General features: G+C 32.6%; 1 protein-coding gene across 5 annotated transcripts in view; it reads right to left on the bottom strand.

Annotated features, from left to right (window-relative positions):
* ASCC3 (activating signal cointegrator 1 complex subunit 3) overlaps nt 1-24707 on the bottom strand; it is a 377366-nt gene that overhangs the window by 79534 nt on the left and 273125 nt on the right. For all 5 annotated transcript variants that reach the window (XM_054490290.2, XM_054490292.2, XM_063666450.1 and 2 more), the window contains 4 exons: nt 15816-15953; nt 15604-15724; nt 14428-14560; nt 10673-10798 (listed from right to left, as the gene is read on the bottom strand). In XM_054490290.2, the coding sequence (XP_054346265.2) occupies nt 10673-10798; nt 14428-14560; nt 15604-15724; nt 15816-15953 (518 nt within the window). The remainder of the gene's footprint in view (nt 1-10672; nt 10799-14427; nt 14561-15603; nt 15725-15815; nt 15954-24707) is intronic.

The following is a 24707-nucleotide window of genomic DNA, read 5'->3' on the forward strand; positions in this document are numbered from 1 at the left end:
TCAATTAAAAGATAAATAAGTACTGAACTAGTGCTGTCATTAATTTAAACAAAATGTTCAAATTTATGTCTAACTAAGCATATATGGAAGTGAAAAACCAAAATTATTAACCATTAGAAAATATTTCTTTTCTTTTGGAAAATGACTAAGGAGGAGTAGTTAGAATAATGTCTTCTGCTTTAGAGGTGAAAATAAAAATTCTGGACATTCAAGCCATATAAAAGATACAAATATCCAAAGTCATTCCAAATTTTTAAAATATTTTTTCTCTTTCATTGTTTTCCAAGAAATGAAATTCATCAGTCAAACTTTCTACAATATAAGTGCTTACTTTGTATTTCACATTCTTTTGGCTAGCTAAGCCTATAAATTTTCCAATCCTATTTTTAGCTGTCAGGACTAATACATAGCTGATAAAGTTATTTCTAAATTCAAAACACTAGTCAAAATGTGCCCAGGATACTAAGTAGTACGATTTGTAGAGTAACAATCAAACTATTCTTTTTTTAAACCAAATCTGTCTGCCTTGATCTTGGAACAAACAATTCTTTATGCAACTGACATTACAGGAAGAAGATATTTTGAAAATATTACTGTGAAATACAAAAAAATTAAAATTCTATTTTTATCTATACATTTACTAGGTCATTTGAAAACTAATGGATCCTGTTAACGGATTACCATCAGCCGTTGTCCTATATATAACTGGGATGTCAACTTTACCATTTTTATGCTTTAATGAATAAATTTGGTACACTTACAAATAATATTTAAAACTATCAGTGAAAAAAACTTTCCTTGAAAAAATTACAGGTTCTTTTAAATATTTATCTTATTTTATTTACTGTATTTGCTTTATTTTGTTTACTGTATTTACAAGGTATATTTCAATGGATTAATGTCCCTTCTAAAGTCTGTTTATTTAAGCCTATTGGGACTTTTTAAAGACAAATTTGTGGTTTTCACCCAGATAAAATATAGTCAGGGTAAATATTTCTTAAACATTTAAAGTAAGTCGCCAAAAAAAAAAAATCAACCTAAATGATGTTTCTGAGATTACAATAAATTATATGATGACACCGCTAAAATATTATTCATAATCTAACTTGCTAAAAGTTCACATTTCTTCATGCAGAAAACATAAATGTTTCATTGTTATTTATTCTTAACACAGTTTTTTTTTCTAAATGTGGTCACCAACATTCTTACTGACTTGCATAACAGAAGAAATACAAAATTCAATTCAAGTAAATTGAACTTCACTGATCTTTACCAAATACTATTATTTGTCAATATTTGGACTGAGATTCTAAAGTCATTTAAAATATTTTCAAATCCTTATAAAAGTAAGATATTCTTACATCTTAATTAGATATACAATTTGTGAGACACTATAAAATAATTTAAATGTAAATGAAGTTTTTTATGTTACATAAAATTTTGGGAGTTAATATATTTTGAATTTTTCTGTGAATAAGGAATAGAGTACAGATTTATATGCTCTCTATTAGTAGCATAATATAGCCTTTACTTCTATGAGGTGAATTTTTTTTTATTGTGCAACTTCTAGCCTGAACAATTATAAGCATTTAGCTTAAAACATTACATATCATTAATTTTAATAATCACTTTACTAACTTGAAAAAGCATGCAACAGCTAAGTAAAAAGGTCTGTTTTCATGTTGCACTCTCCACAGTACAAAATTTGTAATTTACTGGTTATTTAAACACAAACATTTCACAACTGTTTAATTATGGGTAAAGGATAAAATGTAGTTTCATGTTCACTGCATTGAATCATCAAGTCATTATCTTCTCTTTGCCATAAACAGACAGCCTACCTTTTTGTCAGCATGCTATTTCATTTATTTCACAGAGAAACCCAGTTTCACAGTAATTGACTTGTCAGAAGCTCTAATTTATGAGACTGAGCTCTGTAAGACTTCTCTATATTGGACTCAACCTGCGCACAAGCAGGGTTGAATATTTACAATGCTGTTAACAGGTGCTGAGTTGTTTAATGATTCTAATAGCCAGAAGCGTACTGAGAAAGCCAGCGGGATCACAATTACAGGCTGTTTGAACACAACAATTACTAGTCCCCTGAGAGGTGTGAAAGTCAAAGGCAGTTTGATACTGACAGCATCTAGCACATGGGCTACACAAGCTAACTTCTATTAGCAGTCCATTGGGAAAAAATCATAACAAACCTTTCCCTATCATAAAAATTTACAAAGTTCATAAAATTTAAAGAATAAAAAGCTAAAAAACTTTTCAAAAATTATCTTTAAAAGATCTTATCAAAGGACAAACAAGAATACTACACGTGAAATCTCAAGTTACTTTTTCAAATCTTAATACTGATGAAATTTCACCAGTTGAGAATGAAAGAGGTTTTATATTAATGTGAAACATAGATAAAGTTACACCAAATGGTTTGGATTTAATGTGAATAGTGGCAGCCATTTCCTGTTTGGTTTATGTAAACCTGGCCAGATATCTTGCTGGGAAATTTTTCATCAGTATTGAAATGCTGCTGCTATAACTGTCAGTAGTGGGAAGTCATTTGTTACAGCACCATGTTTTTTTATGTTCAGATTATGCAGCAATAATAATGACACAAATAGCGAAAGTGGTTGCAGGAACAGCTGAAACTACCACAACATTTTTGCCTCAGATATATTTAAAAGCTTTCTCAGGGGAAAACAGAGTAAAACTGAACTTACAAATTGAATCCAGAACTCAATTTGGAATATATTATATTTTATGAAAGCACCAGTACATGTGTTTATATTCATTTGAACAAGTTAATGTGTGTGTGTGTATGTTATATATATATATATGTGTTTACATATATAAACATAATTATCTTTATATGTGTATATATTTGCATATATACATAATATACACACACAAGAATATAAATAGACATATAGTGACCAACTCAGGAACAGTGGTTGAAATCTTTGTCAACACAAGTTTTACTTTTGGTGTGCTGTGGTGAGGACTTTATAGTAGTATGATTAGCTGAAGGGAGCTGGAATATGAGGTTGTATTTCTTTACCTGTATATGACTATATTATAAAAATGGTCTTTCTTTTCTATTGTTAAGTAAACCTCAGTCTCTTTGTTATACACACATGCAGATGAACAAGCATGCATACATATTCTTCCTTCCCAAGAAAAGTCAAATCTCAGTTCATGGTACTAGATGATAAGGATTATTCAGGAAAAATTAAAACTATACGTAAGTGTTTCATTAGAGACAATTACTTTAGCATTTCAAAAAATTTCATCAGATCTAAAAATAAGTGGGAAAAATTTACCAGTTTCCTGTGGCTTGGTTTGCTTCCAACTTTTGGAAGCACAAAATTGTATTTGTCTGTGTATTAACACAGACAATAATAAAAAGATACAAGCGAGGGCCAATCACAAGAATGTGGAGAAAAGGGAATCCTTGTACATGGTTGCTGAGAATGTACATTATTAGCACAGCCTCTTTGGAAAACAGTATGGAAGTTCCTAAAAATCTGAAAATAGATCTAGCGTATGATCCAGCAATCCCAGTTCTGGGTATATACCCAAAGGAATTGAAATCAGTATGTTGAAGAGATGTCTGCACTCCTATGTTCACTGCAGCATTATTCACAATACCCTAGATATGGAAACAATATAAGTGCTCATCAATGGATATTCAAATGGATTTAAAAAATATGGTGTATATATACACAAAGGAATACTTAAAAAAGAAGGAAATTCTATATTAGCAACAACATGGATGAATCTAGAGGGGGAGGAATCTAGAGGGCATTATGCCATTGAAATAAGGTAGGTAGTACGGAAAGACAAATACTGTATGATCTCACTTATATGTGGAACCTAAAAAAAGTCAAACTCATAGAAGTAGAGGGTAGCATGTCAGTTATCAGAGGCCATGCGGGTTGGGAAAGCCATGCAAGCAAAGGGGGAATTGGTCAAAGGGCATAAAGTTTCGGTTAGACAGGAGGAATAAGTTCTGGGGATGCATTGCACAGCATGGTAACTATCGCTAATAATAATGTATTGTGCATTTCAAAATTACTAAAAAGAGTAGATTTAAAATGTTCTTGCTACAAAGAAATGATAAGCATGTGAGGTGATCGATATGTTAATTAGTCTGATTTGTTCATTTCATAATGTATACATGTTTTGAAACAGTACATTGTACACCATAATATAATTATCAGTTAAAATTTTTTAAAAGAAAATTTATGTTCACACAAAATCTCACAAATATTTATAGCAGTATTATTTAAAAAAAAGAGTCAATCAAAAAAGAAGGTGGCAAAGCTTGACTACAGCTAAGTAAAATATATAAATTGTCAAAATTTACTTAGGCACATTTTTCCATTTTTATCTAGATGTGAAGATTTATATATTATAACTGACTGTTTTTTGGGGGGGCATCAAAAAAAAGGGTCATTTGAATGAGTATGGCAGAGTTTCCGTAAAGAACTCATTGTTCAGCATAGCACTGAAAAGAGAAGTGGACAGGGAATGTGGACCTGACAATGAGCACAGTGATGGAGAATGGGATGGAATCCCAGTGTTGCCTCTGTCACTTGGAAGCTGTGCTACTGGGAGCAAGTTGCTTATTCTCCCTGTGCTTCCTTTATTTATAAAATGGGAATCATAACAGTACTAAATGAGTTAAGCTCCTCAAACAGCATTTCAAATATAGTAGATACCCAATAAATATTATCAATGCAGATTTTTGTTTACAACTTTATTAATTCCAATTTTTATTTTTATAAATTTCTTTCCTATATTTACATTTTGCTATTGTTCTGCATCTAGTTTTTTAAGATAAATGCTTATTTTATTTTTAAGCATTCACATATTCTATTAGGTCTGTAAAGATATAAATATTCCTTAGAATTGTGCTTTAGTTTAAATTCATTGTTTTATTATATTACATTTGTATTTTTGTATAGCTGTGGTCTACACCTTTTGTTTTGATTTCATCTTTTACTAGAATAAAAGTTTTATAATCCCAAGCAGTTAAATTTTTTTGCCATCCCTTTTATTATTTCTGGTTTTATTATATTACACAATGAGAATGTAGCCTTATGATCTCTATGTTGAGGTGTTCTTTGGGGTCTACTTCATGGTAAATTTTTCAAAACAAATCTTCCATTAGTGTTTGTAAGTAATGATATTTTGTTAGGGACATATGTACAAAGATACAATAGATACAAATTCAAGGATATTATTATTTAAATCCTCTTTTTTATGAAATACTTATCTTTTTGATATGTTAAAGTCTCCTAACATGACTAATTTAGTTGGGCTATAATTTTAATTGAATTTCAGTTTTTGCTTTATATATCTGATGTTATTTTTAGTTCTCTAAAAATATGTAAACTACCACAACTTTCTAGTGATTGTGTTTGTTACCAATATGATACATTCTTCTTTGTCCTTTGTATTTTTTTGCCTCGAATTTGGTTTTGTATGATTTTAATTCTGCAGCTGCCGTTTTCTCTTTGTCATCATTCTCCTTTACACCTTCTTTCAGTCGTTAAATTTCAGCTTTTCTATATCAATCACATTTGAATGAATCTGAGAATTTCTCTTTTACAACAGGGAAGTTTAAATCATTTACAATATTTATTATTATAGTTGACCTGACTTACGGCATAAATAGATCCCGTCTGTCCCCTGCTCAAAACTCTGCAATGGTTCCTGTTTCATCCAGAATGAAAGTCAAAATCCTCACCATAGTTTCTAAGACCACCCATGCCCTATATCACCATGGGCCCTCCACATCCCCAACCTCATCTCCTGCTATTTTCCTGCTTTCACTTATTCTACTTCAGCCACATCTTTTTCTTGTTGTTCCTTGAATACACCAGGCACGTCAGCCTTAGAATCTCTCTTGTTCCCTTGGCCTGAAATGTCATTTCCTAGAAAGCGGTCAACTTTCTTACCTTTGTCAAGTTTTGGCTGAAATATCAGCACCCTTAATAAGGCCCACCCTGACTTTCTTTTTAATACAGTATTGTCATCTCCCATCTCCCCCCAGGCCACCTTCTGGCTCTCCCAATCTTCCTTATCCTGTTTTCCTTCTAAACATCTACTACCTTTTAACAATATTAAAATCTACTGTTTCTGCTAAAAGAACATGAGTGCCAGGATAGCAAAAGTTTTTGTTTAGTTGACTAATACATCTTCAAAGTGGCTAGAGTGGTGCCTGAAACATAGTAGGCACTCAATAAATGTTTACAGAATTAAGAAATAAAAAAATTAATTTTTAAATGCTTATACTTTATAATTTTAAGTAAATTTTATGATTTTTGAGGCTAGAAGTCATTATTTATGTTGCTACTACCTTCCAACAGAAAGTAAGAGTTGCCAATCATAGCTTTTTCTGAAAAACAAATTATTGCTGTATCTATTCTAGATTTATGAACTTACATGGGAACAGCTTGGGCATAGGGTTCTACTTCAGAATAATAATGACAGCCCAGCCAGGTATCTCAACATATGTATTGGTGGCTACTGAAGGAACCAGCATATGAAATATGAATGGTCAAGAGTGGATAAACTGGGCCAGGTGTGGCGGCTTATGCCTGTAGTCCCAGCACTTTGGGAGGCCGAGATGGGCAGATCACGAGGTCAGGAGACCAAGACCATCCTGGCTAACGTAGTGAAACCCCGTCTCTACTGAAAATACAAAAAAAAAAAAAAAAAAATTAGCTGGGCGTGGTGGCGGGCACCTGTAGTCCCAGCTACTTGGGAGGCTGAGGCAGGAGAATGGCGTGAACCTGGGAGGTGGAGCTTGCAGTGAGCCGAGATAGCGCCACTGCACTCCAGCCTGGGCGAGAGAGCAAGATTCCATCTCAAAAAAAAAAAGTGGATAAACTGTTACTTCTGAAAATCAGTTGAAGCCACATTTATCAATATTGACTGGACTTTTAAGACTGTTAAGACTTGGCTAGCTATAAGGGCTAAGGAGGGTACTGCAGGCAAGAAGAAGAGTGACAGCAGAAGCACAAAAGTGAGAGGAACCTCTTATGTAGATGGTGTGGGTTAATATCTACACTAGCCCCTTTGGTGGTAGGTGGGAGATACTCAACCCTCTTTTTGGGGTAGCAAGATGTGAGGGAAAGCAGCTGCCACAATTACTAAGAGCTCTTAGTCAATGCATGAAGACAATTTACCCTTCTGACTTTCAGTCCCCAAATTTCCTACAGCTAAAGAGGTGTGAACTAAAGAAGACTCATTTATTTACATGGACTACACTGACTACCACCATGTGTGAGCAGGAGACATCCTAAATTGCTAATACCCAAGAATACTCTGGATCAGAGGCTCACTATAATTTCTCTAATTTGTAAACCTCTTAAGATTTCATCTTTTGTCTACTGTGATAAGTCTCCCCAAACTTCCTGTTCTGCCTTTCATTACTACTGTTTATTACAGTTTCATGTGGATTTTCTCACCATAATATTATAAAATAGAAGGCAGTTTGTAACCAGAGCAACAGGGAGTCATACCTACCCAGCTCCCTGTGTGTGGGACTCCTGTTCTGACCCGTGTCTCCAACTGTGCTCCTGGCTCATCTCACTCTCATGGTTGAAAAAAATGTAAACACTGGACAGTTTCCTACTCATTATCTTAATTTAAAGATTTACTGTATTCTATGTCTGCTAACTAAACGTTATCTAATTCCCACCCCCTATATAATACATTTAATTTCTGATCAATACTATCCGACAGTTCACAAAGTAGGCAAAATTGAAAGACTAAAAGCAGGTTAAGCAGTTAGAGAACTATGGAAGCAAAGGAGAGGGAAGATCAAAAAGTAAATTTGGGGTTTTAAGTCAAGGTAAACTGACACAGTGATAATATTAAGAAAAGTAAGAAAGTTAGAGTAGAGAAAGATTTTTAGAGTTATATGATTAATGCAGTTTTGGACATGTTAAAGTGAAATGATGGTGGGAAGTCCATGTGGCAACATTCAGAAGGCTGGAGAAATAAAATTGTAACTTGATAGCAGATTATAGCCACATATTTTAGGGTCTTTCACATACAAGGTGGTATTTTAAATATAGATAGGACCAGCAGAGAAGAATCTTTTAATATTATGTCCTGAGAAGAACACAGTATCATTTCTGTAATATTCTTGCTGAATAGACATAATTTGAATTTAGTGATGAGGAAACCAGCAAAAGCCAAATTGAAGGACATTCTACAGAACAATTGGCCAGTTTTCTTAAAAAATGTCAAGGTTATGACAGACAAAGGAAGACTGAAGAAATATCACAGACTAGAGTGAACTAGACAGGGCAACTAAATGCAACTCAGGGTACTAAACTGGATCTTGGATAGAAAAGGGACGTTAGTGGAACAACTGGTGAAATCTGAATAGCTTATAGTATTGTATAAATGTTAATTTCCTGATTTTGATAATTATACATGGTCATGTAAGATGTTAACATGGGGAAGCTGGGTGAAGGGTATACAGTGCTGCTTTGTACTATTTATTTTTTTTGCAATTTAAAATAGATCAACAATTTAAAAAAATTTAAAAAGAAGATACACATACAAAGGGCAATGTATCTGTGGATTCAGTAAGGAACTACAATTTGCGAAAGTACTAAATTGGCCTCAGAGAATTATGTCTCTGTGTGCTAACTAGACAAACTGACTAAAATGACTAGGTTCTTATCTCTAACCTAGACTCTTCAGGATGGTACAGATCAGTAAAGCAACTGACAGAGAGTCCAGAACAACAGCTCAAAATCAACATTATATTCTTTATAATTAATACAGAATTAGAATGGCTTTATTCATTTATTTAATTCTCAATATGACCCAGTGAGGGAGGGAGGCTATTCGTTACTTTCCAGATGAAGAACGTCTAGCTCAGAGAGGTAAGGTGACTCAGACTCACACCATTAGTAAAGGATAGTGAGGAAATAAGAATCAGTGTGTTGATTCCAAGCCCAAAGCTCTTTCTGTCACACTAAATGCCTTGATTCTTATGTAATAGAAATGATAAATATATCTACAGTTACATGCCAACTCCCGCACACACACGCACACACACAAACACAGTTGTAGATTATGAGTCAGAAAACCCGACTTCGTAAGATCTGGCTTTATCAACAAATACTAATGGGACCTAGAACAAGTGACTTAAAGCTTCCAGCTTCCATATCTTCAATACCAAACAAGAAGATTGGGCTAGAATAAATGTAAAGTCTATTCCATGATTCTAATCCTGTAATGTGTGTGTTTACTGTGGTAAATGTGCAGTTCTGGATGGCTATCTCACTAATTTTGCAGCTATGTTCTCAAATAATATTTAGTACCTAACCCAGACACCCTAACGGTGGAGGGAACTGGGCGAAATGTCACCATATTCTCAAACTCCTATCTAAGTAAGTGAAAATGTTGGCTGAAAAGAAACTTCTTAAGGTGTTAGTAGGCAAGATTTAGTAAGAACATTTTCATCATGACTTCTCTAAGACTTTACAATGGTTTAATATTTTCTTTTACTTACATCTGGAAAGTGCCTTAAAATTGACCCTCCCTCCATTCACTCTGTATCTAAGGTCCTCATCATCTTTTCCCTATTATTCAGTAGCTTCCTAACTGGCCTTCCTGCTGTAATGGTCTTTCCATCCCAGTTCACTTCCTACCATAGTACAATAAATACTTAACAAAACAAAACCTAATTTGGTAATGTTAATCCATATTTAAAGACACTCACCAGAGCCTCTAGGATCAGATGCAAACTCCTTAACACAGCATAAAGGCCTTGTAGCCTCTGGTTCTTGGCCTACTTTCTAGTCAAGACAATCTTGTCTCCCTTCTCCTTACGTTCTGGCTACATTAAACTTTTTCATATTCTCTAAACACTTATGACTCTTTCAAGCCCCGAGGATTTTTGCCCACATAATTTAATTCTGCCTGAAGTGTCTTCCGCCTTTTCTACTCCTGTTCCTGATTCAAGATTTGGATGAAGTGTCACCTTTTCTGTGAAGCTGTCACTCTCATAGGCTTGAATATCGTTCTATTAGAGGATTTATAATTTTCATTGTAATGACTTATATGTGTTTTTCCCACACTAAAGATCAGCCCTTAAAAAACAGGGAGTCAGGTACTCATTTTTACATCTCAGTGTTTAGTTTACCATCTGAAAAACAGTAAGTGCTGAATGAAGATCTAACATATTGTCTGGAGTGACAGTCTACCACGCCTCAATTTTATTTTCTCTTGCAATATTCTTATTAACACTTATAAATGTCCCACAAATTTTTTTCCACCTACAACTTCACAAGCCTCACTCTTTTCTGAATTCCAACTGCATCTAAGTCAGTCACTATCATGTAGTTTAGCACATTTCTTAATGACTTCAGGTATCTCATGTCTCAATTACAGAGCAAACTCCTCAGGATGGCTTAAGGTAATTAAAATAGGTTAAGTAACAAATGCATATAATTATTGATATTTTATATACTGTGATATCAGAAATACCATCTGATTCTTTAGACAAATTCATATACCTAGAATTTCCAAAGTTCTGCCTTTTTTGTATGTACCTTAATTTGGAGTTTATTACTTTCAAATATGTCTTATTTTGGGGCAAAACAGAAAGGTATATAACTGCCCTTGCACTTACCTGGGATTCATGATAAGACGTCGGAAAAAGTAAGTCCAGGTGATATAATCCAATGCATCTTGCTTAGATGTAATTGTACCACCAGCAATCTCTGCATTTAAGTGGTCAGAGAGCACTCCTAATAAACTATATAGTGAACAAGATATGGGAAACATACAAGAGCATTAAACTAAAAACACTGAAATTTATCTCACATAGTCAAGATTCAGATTTTATGTTCTAAGATAAAAACAAATTTGTTTTATATAACTTAAATATTTAGTATATAATTTTGTATACTGTGTAAATAATTCATTCCAAATTATTTACTGGGAATTTGGTTCCAACGTACTTTAACCATGAGTCTATAAATCACTTAGTACCATGAACTCAGGTGAACCCGTATTATTCACCAGTACATATATGTGTTCTCATTTTCTTTTAAAGAAGTATGTCATAATTTTCATTTAAATGTGAATAAAAAGTGGGCTAGTTAGAATATCACAAAAGTACTATTATAATAATATTTTTCCAGATTAAGTTAACAGTAGTAATAATTTGTTGAAAGCAATCACTAGTGCCTGTCACATGGTATGTACTCAATAAACGGCACTTATCACTACCAATCATTTTTGGAAAATAAATTGCTAGGTGTAAAATAAATACAAGCTGACAAAAAGAAAGCTACTGACTTTCAGGAGATGAGGACAGCCACGAGAAGTAGAGTAAGAGCAGGCAACAGAAGAGATATCTTGCAGAAGAAGGAAGAGCACAGGTACAGGACATGGAGTAAGTATAGAATAAGTACTGAGGCAGATTAAAGGAGAGTTGACATGAAAGAGATGCTATTTAGAACAGAAAAGTGAGCAAATATATTCTCTTCGTTAATTTGTAAATATTAAAGTCCCTAGTCATATAAGACATTATGTATTAGGTGTTGTGGAGTACACAAAGATAATCAGATGTGTTGAAAGACTGGTATAACAAAATGTTCAGTTTAGTTTCTTATGTTAAATATAAAAAAGGAAGCAATGTTCAACAAAAGAAAAAGCTAAGTAAGACTATAATTCATGGAAAAATATGCAGGTATTAAAAATAGTTTTTGCAAAGGACATGAGAAAATAGTTATAATAAGTTGAATTAAAAAAAAGTTGCTATGTTACTTTCAGGTCACCAGCTGCAGACTACAAATTGGTCCAGTCAATTTTGAGATCAAATTCGTAATATCTATCTGAACAATCACTATGAACCAGCAATTTCACTTTTTCATTATGATCTGCTAGAGAAACATTTACATGTGAGAATAGGAAAGAAAATCTTTCACTGCAACGTTATACATAAGAGGAGAAAACTGGAAATTCTCTAGGTGCACATTAATAGAGAAATGAATAAATAAACTATGAAATACTATGTAATACATAAAATAATAACGGTCATATCAAGGTACAAAACAAAAAAAAATTAGTTAACTTTTTATTGAAGTATACACAGATAAAATTACATAAATTATATAGGTACAACACAATTAATTATTACAATGTGAACATAGTTGTGTAATCAACATCAACATCAAGCATTGAAAGTGTCCCAGAAGCCCTCCTGTTGTGCTTTTCTAGTCACTTTCTTCTCAAAAGAATATTTGAACTTCCATTTCTCTTTGTTACCTTACTGCAGTGGTTTGGGCCTGTAGCTCAATGCTTACTGGAAGAATTGAGAGCAAAATCCCTATATCATTCCCTATCTCAAAGAGAAAGCTTTCAATATCTTCTTATAAATTATGATGCTTGATATAGATTTTTTGTAGATATTCTTTATCAGATTAAGAACATTCCCTCATACTCCTGCTTGCTAACAGTTTTATTATAAATAGGTATGGAATTTCATCAATTTTTTTTACATCTATGAAATGATTATATAATTTTTCTCATTTTTGTTCATGTGGTGAATTATATCCATTCATTTCTCAAATAAACATCTTTGCATTTATAGAATAAGCTGCATGTGGTAGTAATATATTATCTTTTTATACATTGCTTGATTTGATTAACTATTGTTTGTTTAGGATTTCTACATCTATATTAATGAGAGACGTTTGTTACATTCCCTTCTCGTAAATTTTTTGTCAGGTTTTGGTATCCAAGTTGTTCTGGTATCATAAAACAAGCTGGTAAGTATTCTTCCCTTTTCCACTACTAGGAAGAGATTGTGTACGACTGATGCTATTTCACCCTTAAATGTTATGAAGAATTCACCATTGAAGCTTCTGGGACAGAAGATTTCATTCTAAAAGATTTTAAATTTCAGATTCAATTGCTTTGATAGATGAGAGACTATTTAGATCTTCTATCTTTTTGTGTCAGTTTTAGTAATTTTTAAAAGAAATTTTACTATTTGATACAAAATTTAAATATTATTTGCATTAGGTTGTTAATATCCTATTATTATTCCAGTCTGTGGTATTTTTCCATTCCTGATATTTAGACTAAAAAATTTACCAATTTTATTCACCCTTTTAAAAGAACCAACTTTTGGTGTTGTTGATTTTTCTCTAGTTATGTTTATTTTCAGTTTATTAATTCTTACTCTTTATCTTTTTCTTTCTTTGAGTTCAATTTGCTTTTTTTCTAAATTCTTGAGATCAGTACTTAGACTACTAATTTTTTTTTTCTTTTTCCTTTATTTTTCTGCAGATAGAGTTTCACCCTGTTGCTCAAATTAGAGTGCAGTGGTGTTACGGCATGCTGTACCTCAAGCTCCTGGGCTCAAGCAATCCTCCTGCCGCCTCAGGACCACATGCATGAACCGCCATGCCTGGTTAACTTTTTTATTTTTACTTTTTTTTTATAGAGACAGGATCTATCTATGTTACCCAGGCTGGTCTCAAACTCCTGGCCTCAAGCAATTCTGCCTCAGCCTTCCAAAGTGCTAGGACTACAGGTGAGAGCCACTGTGCCTGGCTGACTTTTAAGTTTTTAAAATCAACATTATTAGCACTTATAAAAAATAAAAAGAACCAATAATTATATACAGGATAAATCAGATGTTTTGTCTTCAATGCAGTTAGAATATGGTAAAGGAGATCCAATATATAGAAAAGGACTATGATAAAAGGTAGAAAGTGATAAGTGTTTATAAGTGAAAAATACCTAAATCTAAAGGAAGAAAGGTTATTTTCAGCTGAGAAAAAGACTTTGAGAAAGGGGTAGTGGTTACAGGGTCCCAAAAGAGGTATAGGATGATTCTCAAATGAGCCAGCAGCCTAAATCATTAATTACATGCTCCCTTATTTTGGATATTTATTGATTAACGGTACAACTGTACTATGAAAACCCTCACCAAACTAATACTTTATTAAATGTTTATTATGTGATAGACACTGTTCTAAGCACTATGCATTTGATCATTATTAATACTCTATGAGATAGCTGGTCTTGCTACCATCTCCATTTTACAATAGGTACAATAAGGCAATGAGGTGTTAAGTAACTTGCTCAAGATCAAGCAAGTAAATGGTAGAGCTCAGATTTTCACCCAGGTCATCTGGCTTCATAGCCAACACGACTGAACACTGTACTATACTGCTTATTTTAAAAAGTTATTTTTAACATTTAAATTATAATTGAATATTGTCATAAAGTGATAATTATACTGTTTCACATTATATTAAATTCTTTTAAGCTACCTGTTTTACTGATTTTTATATAATAAAATATAACCAGAAAAACACCAACTTGTGATGAAATAAATCCATTTAAACTAATTTAAATAAGATTTACCTTGATTCCACTGGGAAAGGTTCATAAAGAAATTTTTTATAAAAGTCTTTCTTTATGTCATGAACTAGAATTACAGCTTTGCCTTGGTCATCAAACTGCGGCCTCCCAGCACGCCCCATCATCTGGAGGACATCTTTAAAAGAGAGAACAAAGAGATATTCTACAATGTGGCATATAGCACAAGGTATATTTACTGATTATGGCATGCTTCTATAATCAACCAAATAACAAAAGAAACAGAATATTGTGATAACATGTTTGCTATGTTGATGGCTACTACTACATTGAGTTCCCTAAATTAATATAATTAACTCAGAAAATTGATAATTAAATAAGCAAGTAACTATGACGAAAAACTGAGTCTTTGAAAGGGTCTTTCTTAACATTTATAGATGTAAGAAAGATGAAAATTCCCTTTAGTGGAATGCTTTAAAATGTTGTTTAATAGATATTATTTTAATTAAATAAGAAAAAGTAAAAAATAAAATATATATACAAAAATCTTTTCAGCAGAGTCATTTGATTATTTTCCCCATAAATAATGAACCAATTTAGGCCTTGTCCTCCCTGCACCCTGGTATAAAATTTCTTTCTTTTAGCCTACATAAATCTCTGAGATAACTAATGATTTAGAAATGATATAGCTTTTACATGTATTCATTTACTGGAAATATACATTGAGTGTATTTCCCTTTTTGAACTCACTGAAAATGCTTTTATCATGTTTTAAAATATCTTAACAGAGTCTTCATGCTTAAGTTGTAGCAATAAACACTTTGGTTCTGGAAATCCCATGGAGGTATCATTTCTAATGAAACATATTTAAAATTAAGCAAAGCAATACTTAGTCATAATTTACTAAGGAATTTCACTAATAGCTCCTAAGAAGTACTTTTATCTATTTATAAATTTGAAACCAACTTTGGTTGGCTTAATAATAAGTACTTTAAGGCACTTATTATTTTCTTACTTTTGTGTAAGTAAAAGTAAATACAGCAGCAATATTTTGTATAATATTTTAACTGGAAACAAAAAGTCTATAATTGCTTATCATCTGTTTAAATGTGACCAATTCTCAAAAGTTTAATTTGTGGAAATTCAAATTAATTATTCAAATTCAAATTTACTAAGGGTAAAATAGAGCTTCATGTATTTCTGTGAATTTAAGAAAATTACCTGTAATGGGAAAATCCACATAACGTCTTGTTTTTCCATCATAGTATTCTGTTCCCTTAATAATTACTAAATGAGCTGGAAAGTTTACACCCCAGGCTAATGTGCTTGTAGCAATAAGAACCTAAAAAGCAAAATAAAATCTTACATCTAAGTAAAATATAACTTTTAAGTTACATTTAAATATGTTTTCACTGGAGAAGAAAAAAAAGTACCTGAACTTTGCAGTTTACAAATAGTTCCTCTACTGTTTTTCGGTCCCTCTCATGTAGTCCAGCATGATGCATTCCTATTCCGAAAGCAAGGGTCAGTTTGAGGTTGGAATCTCTTACTGTTGCAATGATATTCTCCATCTGCAAGTAAAAACACGATTACAAGATGTAGATGTATAACTTTAAAATTTTCATGTTTCGAAAAACATTAATTTTGTTTTTATGTTATTATATGGACATAAAATATATGTCCCATATACAGTTATGATTAAAGTTCAATTAACTGAAAAGAATATCTACTTGGTGAGAATATATACTCTAAACACACTAAAGTTTAAATGTTATCCATCTTATTTTTATGCATCGAGAAAAAATCTGTAGATAAATGGTATGTCCTTTAACGAGTAACAACCATTATAAAGGATGCAATATTTCAGTGTCTCTGTTCATCTCTTGTTATAAAAAACACTGTTTTTGAAGCTCAGTGCCAAAAATTTTAAAAATACAGACCAAAAAATAGTGGAAAAAAAAATCAGCCATAATCCTTGCAGACAGAAAGAAATTGTTCCAATTTATGCTTTCTTACAGAACTTATTGGCCCTGAACAAGTCACATAACCTCATTGAGCCTGTTTCTTTAACTGTAAATTTGAAATAATAACAGTAATCTTACATACGCATTTAATCTTCCCTAAAGCCCTGTAATAGTAAATACTATTATTCATCCTATATGTAAATTTAGTAATGATAAAAGGATATATATACCTATTCAAAAACTGTTTTCCAGAGAGGCACACAGCTATAAACATATTAGCATCTCAATGTTACTATGTTCTCAAAACTCTGAATATTATTTAAAAAATCATACTGGTGTATTTTTGTTTACTTCTTATCTTCGATCAATAGTACAGCTAAACACTTTTTATATTTATTAGCTGTTTTATAATTTACCTTTTAATTTTTTAAGTCGATGTGATAGTCTTTTTTTTTTCTAATTGGCTTGTGATTTTTTAATATATTAACGATATTAACCCCTTGTCCATCATATGCTATAAATATATATATACATAATCTTTTTTTTTTTTTTTGAGGCGGAGTCTAGCTACGTCGCCCAGGTTGGAGTGCAGTGGCGCGATCTCGGCTCACTGCAAGCTCCGCCTCCCGGGTTCACACCATTCCCCTGCCTCAGCTTCCCGAGTAGCTGGGACTTCAGGCGCCCGCCAACACACCCGTCTAATTTTTTGTATTTTTAGTAGAGACGGGGTTTCACCGTGTTAGCCAGGATGGTCTCTATCTCTTGACCTCGTGATCCCCCCGTCTGGGCCTCCCAAAGTGCTGGGATTACAGGCGTGAGCCACCGGGCCCGGCCTGCTATAAATATTTTTGCCCCCAGTTTTTTATTTGCACTTCATTTTATGCTTTAACTTTATGGACCTAAAATTGTAAATTGGTCCCTTATGTTTTGTTGCTTAGAAAACTTTTCCAAAATATATACATACATATTTCCCCATTTCTTCAACTTTTGTTATAGTTTTATTTTTTAAATTTAAATAATTATCTTGTAATTTATTTTTGTATAGAAACTATGGTAGAAATCTAAGTTTAGTTTTCCTAAATAATTAACCAATTATTCTAGCAATATAGGTTAAATAATTCCTTATCTTACTTTAAATGCTACATTTAGTATATTCACAGTTTTTATATATTATAATTTTTACATTTTTAAACATTTCCAGCCTCAGTTTAGTTCACTAAACTGTCATATATCTAAATAGTTTTTGAAACTCATGTTGTAGAAATGCTCTCTGAATATTCTATCACTTTCCATTCTACATGGAAAATACTTAAAAGTAACACAAATTTTATGGGAAGAAAGAGCAAATCTTATTTTCTTACAAAATTTGTTGCAAAGAACTAAATAGTTGTGGCTGGGTGTGGTGGCTCAAACCTGTAATCCCAGCACTTTGGGAGGCCGAGGTGGGTGGATCATGTAAGGTTTGAGGTAAGGAGATTGAGACTAGCCTGGCCAACATGGAAAAACTTCATCTCTACTAAAAATACAAAAATTAGCTGGGCATGGTGGTGCATGCCTGTAACCCCAGCTACTCAGGAGGTGAGACAGGAGAATCGCTTGAACCCGGCATGTAGAGGTTGCAGTAAGTTTAGATCATGCCAGTGCATTCCAGCCTGGGCAACAGAGCTAGATTCTGTCTCACAAAAAAAGAAGAAGAAAAAAAGAAAGTCCAGTTTCTTTGTTTCAGATAGTTCTCTGTCCTTGAAGCAGAGGATAACATAAGGCACAGCATAAGGAAGTTCTTTCTGGGCAACTCCATGAGGAGAATAATGTCAAGACCAAGTGATTTGAGAAGACATGAGCACTGAAAAGAAGGATACATCTCTTAAAGTTTCACCACCACATTCCAGCAGTAAGCAACAGGGGAGAAGTAACTTGGAAATAGTAAATGCATAATTTTTATATGCCTGAGATAGAAGTATAAAAAAGTGACAATTTCTTCGGATCTTATTTCCTTTTTTTCTTCTATTAGCAACCTCATATATGTAAGTATGCTTGCAATACACTTAATATCTTGTCTGTGCATAAATCAGTAAGTAGATCACAAAATCCTCAGCTTGAGAAACTATTGCTGCTGCTGCAGTTTAGTAAAAATGTATGACCAAAATATCCACATAATGAAACATTCCAACTGCTTTCTTGTTCTTTTATTTTCACTAGTCAGAAAAATTTTCTAAGTTTTTTTTAATGTGGAAGCAAGCTGTTTTACGCTTATAATAATCCATAAAATAGGACAATAAAGTTTAGCTTTATAATAATTACTAAGGTATTAAAAAAGCACTGTACAAACTAGGTGATATTTTAATGACATACACATAAGAAATGTTATTTATCAACTTTCGCTGAACTGAATACAATGTCTAAATAGTTCATGTATAAATAGTTCATTCTGTTTGGCCACATAGTATTCTTGTATTATTTACTTTATGAACTGTTAAGCAGGAATATGGAAATGTATTGATATGAATCCACTTTACCTTAAAATTAGCACAGGATATGTAGGCTGACTATAAATGCATGATATAAGGAAAGGTGCTTGTCTTGTCTCATAAACTACATGTTAGGTATTCTCATTAGAGAACTTATTACCCATTTTTTGTTCAATAGTTCACAGCATACAATGTCTTCAATTTACACTACAAGGAACTAATTCACTGGTGTCCTTGTTCTAATAATTAGTTTGAGAGATTTTTTTTCACTTTTAAACTTACATAAGTATATATAACTTGTGTAATTTATAGTGCCCCATGGCAATGCCAATCATACCCAAACAATAATGTATCATTTGCCATAGGAAAGCTAAAGAATCCTCTGGCAGAAGGTCTGGTGAGGCATTAATATCCTGTCTTTTGCACCAGGGAAGGCTAACAGTTTCTCAATCTCCTAGACCCCACTTTCACATAAATCAATGCAGTAAAGAGAACTGTTTGTTTATCTGAACTGGCAAAGACTTAACATCCTCATGAAGACAATTGCACACACAAAAAACTTCATTTATTACATGGTTTCTCTGGATGAATTTCAAATTATTTGAACATCATAAAAAGCAAAATTTATAGCTGTTAATCATTAAGCACAAAATACTACTAAGACAGCCTATACGAATTTGAAAATATAATTTTTTGAATTATATACATCTTTGTTACTGTACTTAAAAATAAGTTTCATCTTGATCAAAACATCTTAAGACAAGCAAAAGTATTCAGGAACTTAGGACAATGAAAGTTTAAAACATGATAATAGATGTAATTTTTTGAGCACTTATAATATGCCAGGCATTGTGTTTATCACTTTACAAAGATTATCACATTTAATCCTTTATATAAAGTAATATAGTCCTAATATAACACTCAATTAATTTATACAACTGAGTATATTTCAAATGGAAAGACCCAGTGATTTTGAATACTAAAGAGTATACTTTCTTTGCCCTGGTTCCATGAGAGAATTAACCCCCATAAAAAATACTTGGGTTACCATCTTCTCAATTTTTCCAGTGATAGCTAGTACTTTTCTAGATGGAGAGGAAACAAGTTTATTTTATACATAAAATGGATGCCTTGGACATTAAGCCTTAATTCTTGTTAAGAAGGGTTGCTATAGAATTTAAAAAAAAACCATGATAAATGAAACACTGATAAAAGAAGTTTTACTTCCATAGTTCATTTTTGTTCAACAAATTATTTGTTGTAATGTATAGGTATCTTTCCAATAAACAGCCTTTGAAATATGTCTGACCATCTGATTGTTAAAAAAATTATTCAATATTATACATAACAGAAAAACAGATCTATGTTATTCTAGGTAGTGATCTTTTTCTTAAGGTTGGGGGGAGGAGGCACATAGGTAAACTGTTGAACCATTTACTTTAACTTAATAGAATTTTTTTACATTTTATATTTATTATACTCAAAAAGCTTTTGTAGAAAGATAGATTCCATTTAAGTAGATACATTACTCTGTGCCTGAAATACATTCCAGTCAGAATATAATTCAGTGAGTTGATGACAACGTTGGCTCCAAAAGAAAGGAGGAGACCAGATTGGACAAGAATGAGCTAACAGATTGTGCAGCCCAATTCTGTCCTTTTGAGTGTGATATATTGTTTCAAGATGCTAAAAACCCATACTTTCTCAAAGCATATCTGTTGTGCTGGTTTTCTTATTTTCACAGAATCCTCATTATCAGAACTCTATACTCTTTTCAAAGCATGTCAGACTCAGACCATATGCCACTGAATAATGCTTATCAATTGTCTGAAATGCTCAATAAAGGAGGTACCACAGAAGAATCATGAAAGTTCTGAAGAGTTTTATTTTTAAATAAAAATAATTAAATCTATCATATCTGGTACAGATATTAAATGAAATTAAAACATTTCCTTATAATCACCAAATGTTAATTTCTTTTAATACAAGTCTGTATGATAAACCCCATATACTGAAGGAAGAAAAACAATGAAACATTTTACAGCACTCTACTGATACACTCATAAAAAAGAATTCAAGAAATAAATGAATTAAAAAGAATAGTTTCTAAACTGTATCAATACTCCCAAAATTTATACTCCCTTGCTCTTTCTGACGCTCGAAGACAAGCACACCTCAAAATGATTTATCATACTTTCAATATATAAATATATTTATATGTGATTCAATTACATATGAAGTAAATATATAAGTGAAATATAAATTAAATGTACAAATGAAATACAAACAATAACAGCTAAATCTTTGCTATTTTGCCAAAAAAACACAATACTATTTTCAATGTTTGCTTTTTAGTTTGGCTTAATTCTTTTTTCTTTCTTTCTTTCTTTCTTTCTTTTCTTTCTTTCTTTCCTTTTCTTTTTTTTTCAGGAAAGCATGCTTACATTTGTCTTCAAATATTTTTTGAGGGAGGGTACAAGCAGAATCTTATTACATGTCTAGATTGCGTAGTGGGCAAGTCAGGGCTTTTCGGGTACCCATTACCTGAATTGGGTACATTGTACCCATTAAGTAATTACTCATAGTCTACCTCCCTCTCACTCTGTCACCCTTCCAAGTCTCCATTGTATATTATTCCCCTCTCTACATCCATTTGTATAAATTAAATTTTTTTATTTTTATTTTTTGTGGGTAGTCACGTGTATACATTTTAGCATCCACTTATGAGTGAGAACATGCAATATTTGGCTTTCTGTGTCTGGCTTGTTTCCCTTATGATAATGACCTATAGTTCCACCCATGTTGATGCAAAAGACATGATTTCATTCTTTTTTATGGCTGAATAGTATTCTATTTTGTATATATACATTTTCTTTATCCAATCATTTATTGATTGATACTTAGGTTGATTCCAATCATTTATTGATGGATACTTAGGTTGATTCTGTATCTGCTATTGTGAATAGTGCTGCAATAAATGTATCAGTGCAGGTATCTTTTTGATATAATGATTTCTTTTTCCTTGGGTAGACACCTAGTAGTAAAATTGCTGGGTGGAATGGTAATTCTATTTTTAGTTTTCTGAGAAATCTCCAGACTATTTTTCCATAGAGGTTGTTCTAATTTACATTCTCACCAACAGTGTGTTAAGAATTCCCTTTCCCCTGCATCCTCATAGATGATAATAGCCATTCTGACCGGGGTAAAATAATATCCCAGTGTGGTTTTAGTTTGCATTTTTCTGATGGTTAGTGATGTTGAGCATTTTTTCATATACTTCTTGGCCATTTGTATGTCTTCTTTTGAAAAATGTCTATGTCCCTTGCACTTGGCCTAATTCTTAATAAAAGCAGTATCAAAACTGGGTTGTAGGGTAAGATATTAAAGATTTTTTCTTATTCATGTTTTTGATTTAATTTGCCACGCTGTTGGTAGGAAATCCCAGTGTAAGCACTTCATATTTATTTCTGATTATAACTTTTATCTTTATTTCCATTGTTGAAGAATTTTGATTCTAACTCATATTTAGCATTTCCATATATTGAAAAACTTAAAAAATGCAGATAAAGGTAATGAAAGGGACTTTATATTTCGAAAGTAGTATATTGTAAAATGCGTAATTATGATATTAACATGAATTAAATTTGTGAAGGATCACAGCAGGCAAAAAGGTATAAATATAAGATCAGATTTTACCACAGCTGTCAATAAAAAGAACCTATTTATAAGGTATACTTTCATGTTGCTATACAATCACAGTAATAACAGTTAATATTTATTAAACATTTAACTATGTTTCAGTATCTTAAACGTATTAACACATGTAATCCTCACAACATTCCTATGAGGATGGGTTTCTTATTATTCTCTTTTATAATAGAAGAGATGGTGCGCAGAGATTAATCCTACCAAGGCCACATAGCTTGTAACAGGCAGTCAGTATTGACCAAGAAGCCTGGCTCCAGTCCTCCTCTCAAGCACAATGCCACCCTCTAATCACTACATGAATAAGAGGGATATTTAGTTAACTACTGAAAGTAATAATAGTATTAATCAGGCTTAAGGGTGAGCCCCATTGTTTTAGACTATATGCAGAAAACAAGTAAGATTTGAGATAATGAGTAATGTATTTGAAATAATGAGTAATGAAATAATGAGTAACTCTATGCAGATGATTTATAAATCTATTTTTTCTTTGAGTATTTCCCACTTCTATGCCTAAAAATGAAGAATATCTAAAATTATTTTTTTTAAACTAAAATATTACCTTTTTCAACTACCTTCATGATTGAGAATGGCACAGCTCCTGTTGTTTGCTCGTTTGATATTTCAGCTACTAATATTTATTTTTTTTTCCTTTTCTTAAAAAAAATTTTTGAGATGGAGTCTCGCTCTGTCGTCCAGGTTGGAGTGCAGTGGCGTGATCTTGGCTCACAGCAACCTCTGTCTCCCAGGCTCAGTGATCCTCCTGCCTCAGCCTCTCGAGTAGCTGGGACTACAGGTGTGTGCCACCACACCCGGGCCAGGCTTGTCTTGAAATCCTGACCTTAGGTGATCCACCCACCTCGACCTCCCGAAGTGCTGGGATTACAGGCATGAGCCACCGTGCTCAGCCCAGCTACTGATTTTTCTTTATTTTTATTGTACTTTTGTCCCCATCAAATTACTCCCACCCCCACCATGACTTTTCCATCTTTTCTATTCGATATTGTTGTCACTGATTTCAATTACTGTATGGCAGATTAAAATAACACAGACTCTAGGTTAGCTTCCCTGTTTTGAGTTCCTAAGCTGCCACTTGCTTGCTCGTGCTATCTGGACAATCACTTAATCCTTCTAATTTCAGTTTTTGCATCTATAAAACTGGGATAATAAAAACTACCCTTTGAGAATTCATGATAAAATGTGATAATATAAACTTTAATGAATTCTAAAGTACTCTATATAAATACATCACTTAATACGTAGTTTAGTAAAAGTAAACTACTATTATGCTTAGCAATAGGATATGCATGCTACCAACATATCTTCAATAGGATATGCATGCTACCAACTAAGGCAAAATAAAATAAAACAGCCTCCTATATTGTAACTCAAGGATACTGAATAGCTGCTCTAAATTGCAGAAATATTTCACAAGGCCCAACTGGTTTCAAACATCCAATGCTCAGCAAATCTGCAGATAATGTCTGCTTGACACTCAATATTCTCAGCTTAAATAGTTTATTTACTGGTCAGTCATTTAGAGGTATGAGGCTTGATAAAACAGAAAGCACTTGGGGTGGGAATTTTGTACCATGAACTAAATTTATTTTAGTTCTATAAAAAACAGGTCCTTTGAGTTAGAAATGATGTTGTTATCCTGCATTAAATTCAACTTAATTTCTGATTTAAAACAATTTCAAAATCCATCTTCAACATCTAGTACTAACTTCTTACCTACAAGAAGAGGCCAATATCTATTTATATGTTGAATGAACAGGCAAATTAATCAAAGAAAACTATAGTAAAATGTCATTAGAATCCCCACCAAATCTGAACTCAGGATAATTTTGAGTAAAGCAAAACTATAGTTCATCTCTGTAGGTCTACTAATATTTCACTTGTAATGAGATTAGGTGGATTATGTTTAGCTTAAAATGATAAACTGCTCTAGCATCTAAAAACACTTTAGTATTAAGCATGTGAAAACGCTATCAATCTTACTTTTCATGAAAGTATTCTTCCTATGCACCTGCATTACAGTTTTCATAAATTCACTTTGAAGCACCATGTAAAATTATAATTGGCACATTCAAAAAATAATGTTCTGTATAATTTAGAAGAGACTTCCAGCCAATTAATTTGAATTAACAAGGATTAACTATACTGCTGTTCCTTGTTCTAGGGAACT

This window comes from Pongo pygmaeus, chromosome 5 (assembly GCF_028885625.2).
Source record: "Pongo pygmaeus isolate AG05252 chromosome 5, NHGRI_mPonPyg2-v2.0_pri, whole genome shotgun sequence".
In the NCBI taxonomy this organism is placed as follows: Eukaryota; Metazoa; Chordata; class Mammalia; order Primates; family Hominidae; genus Pongo; species Pongo pygmaeus.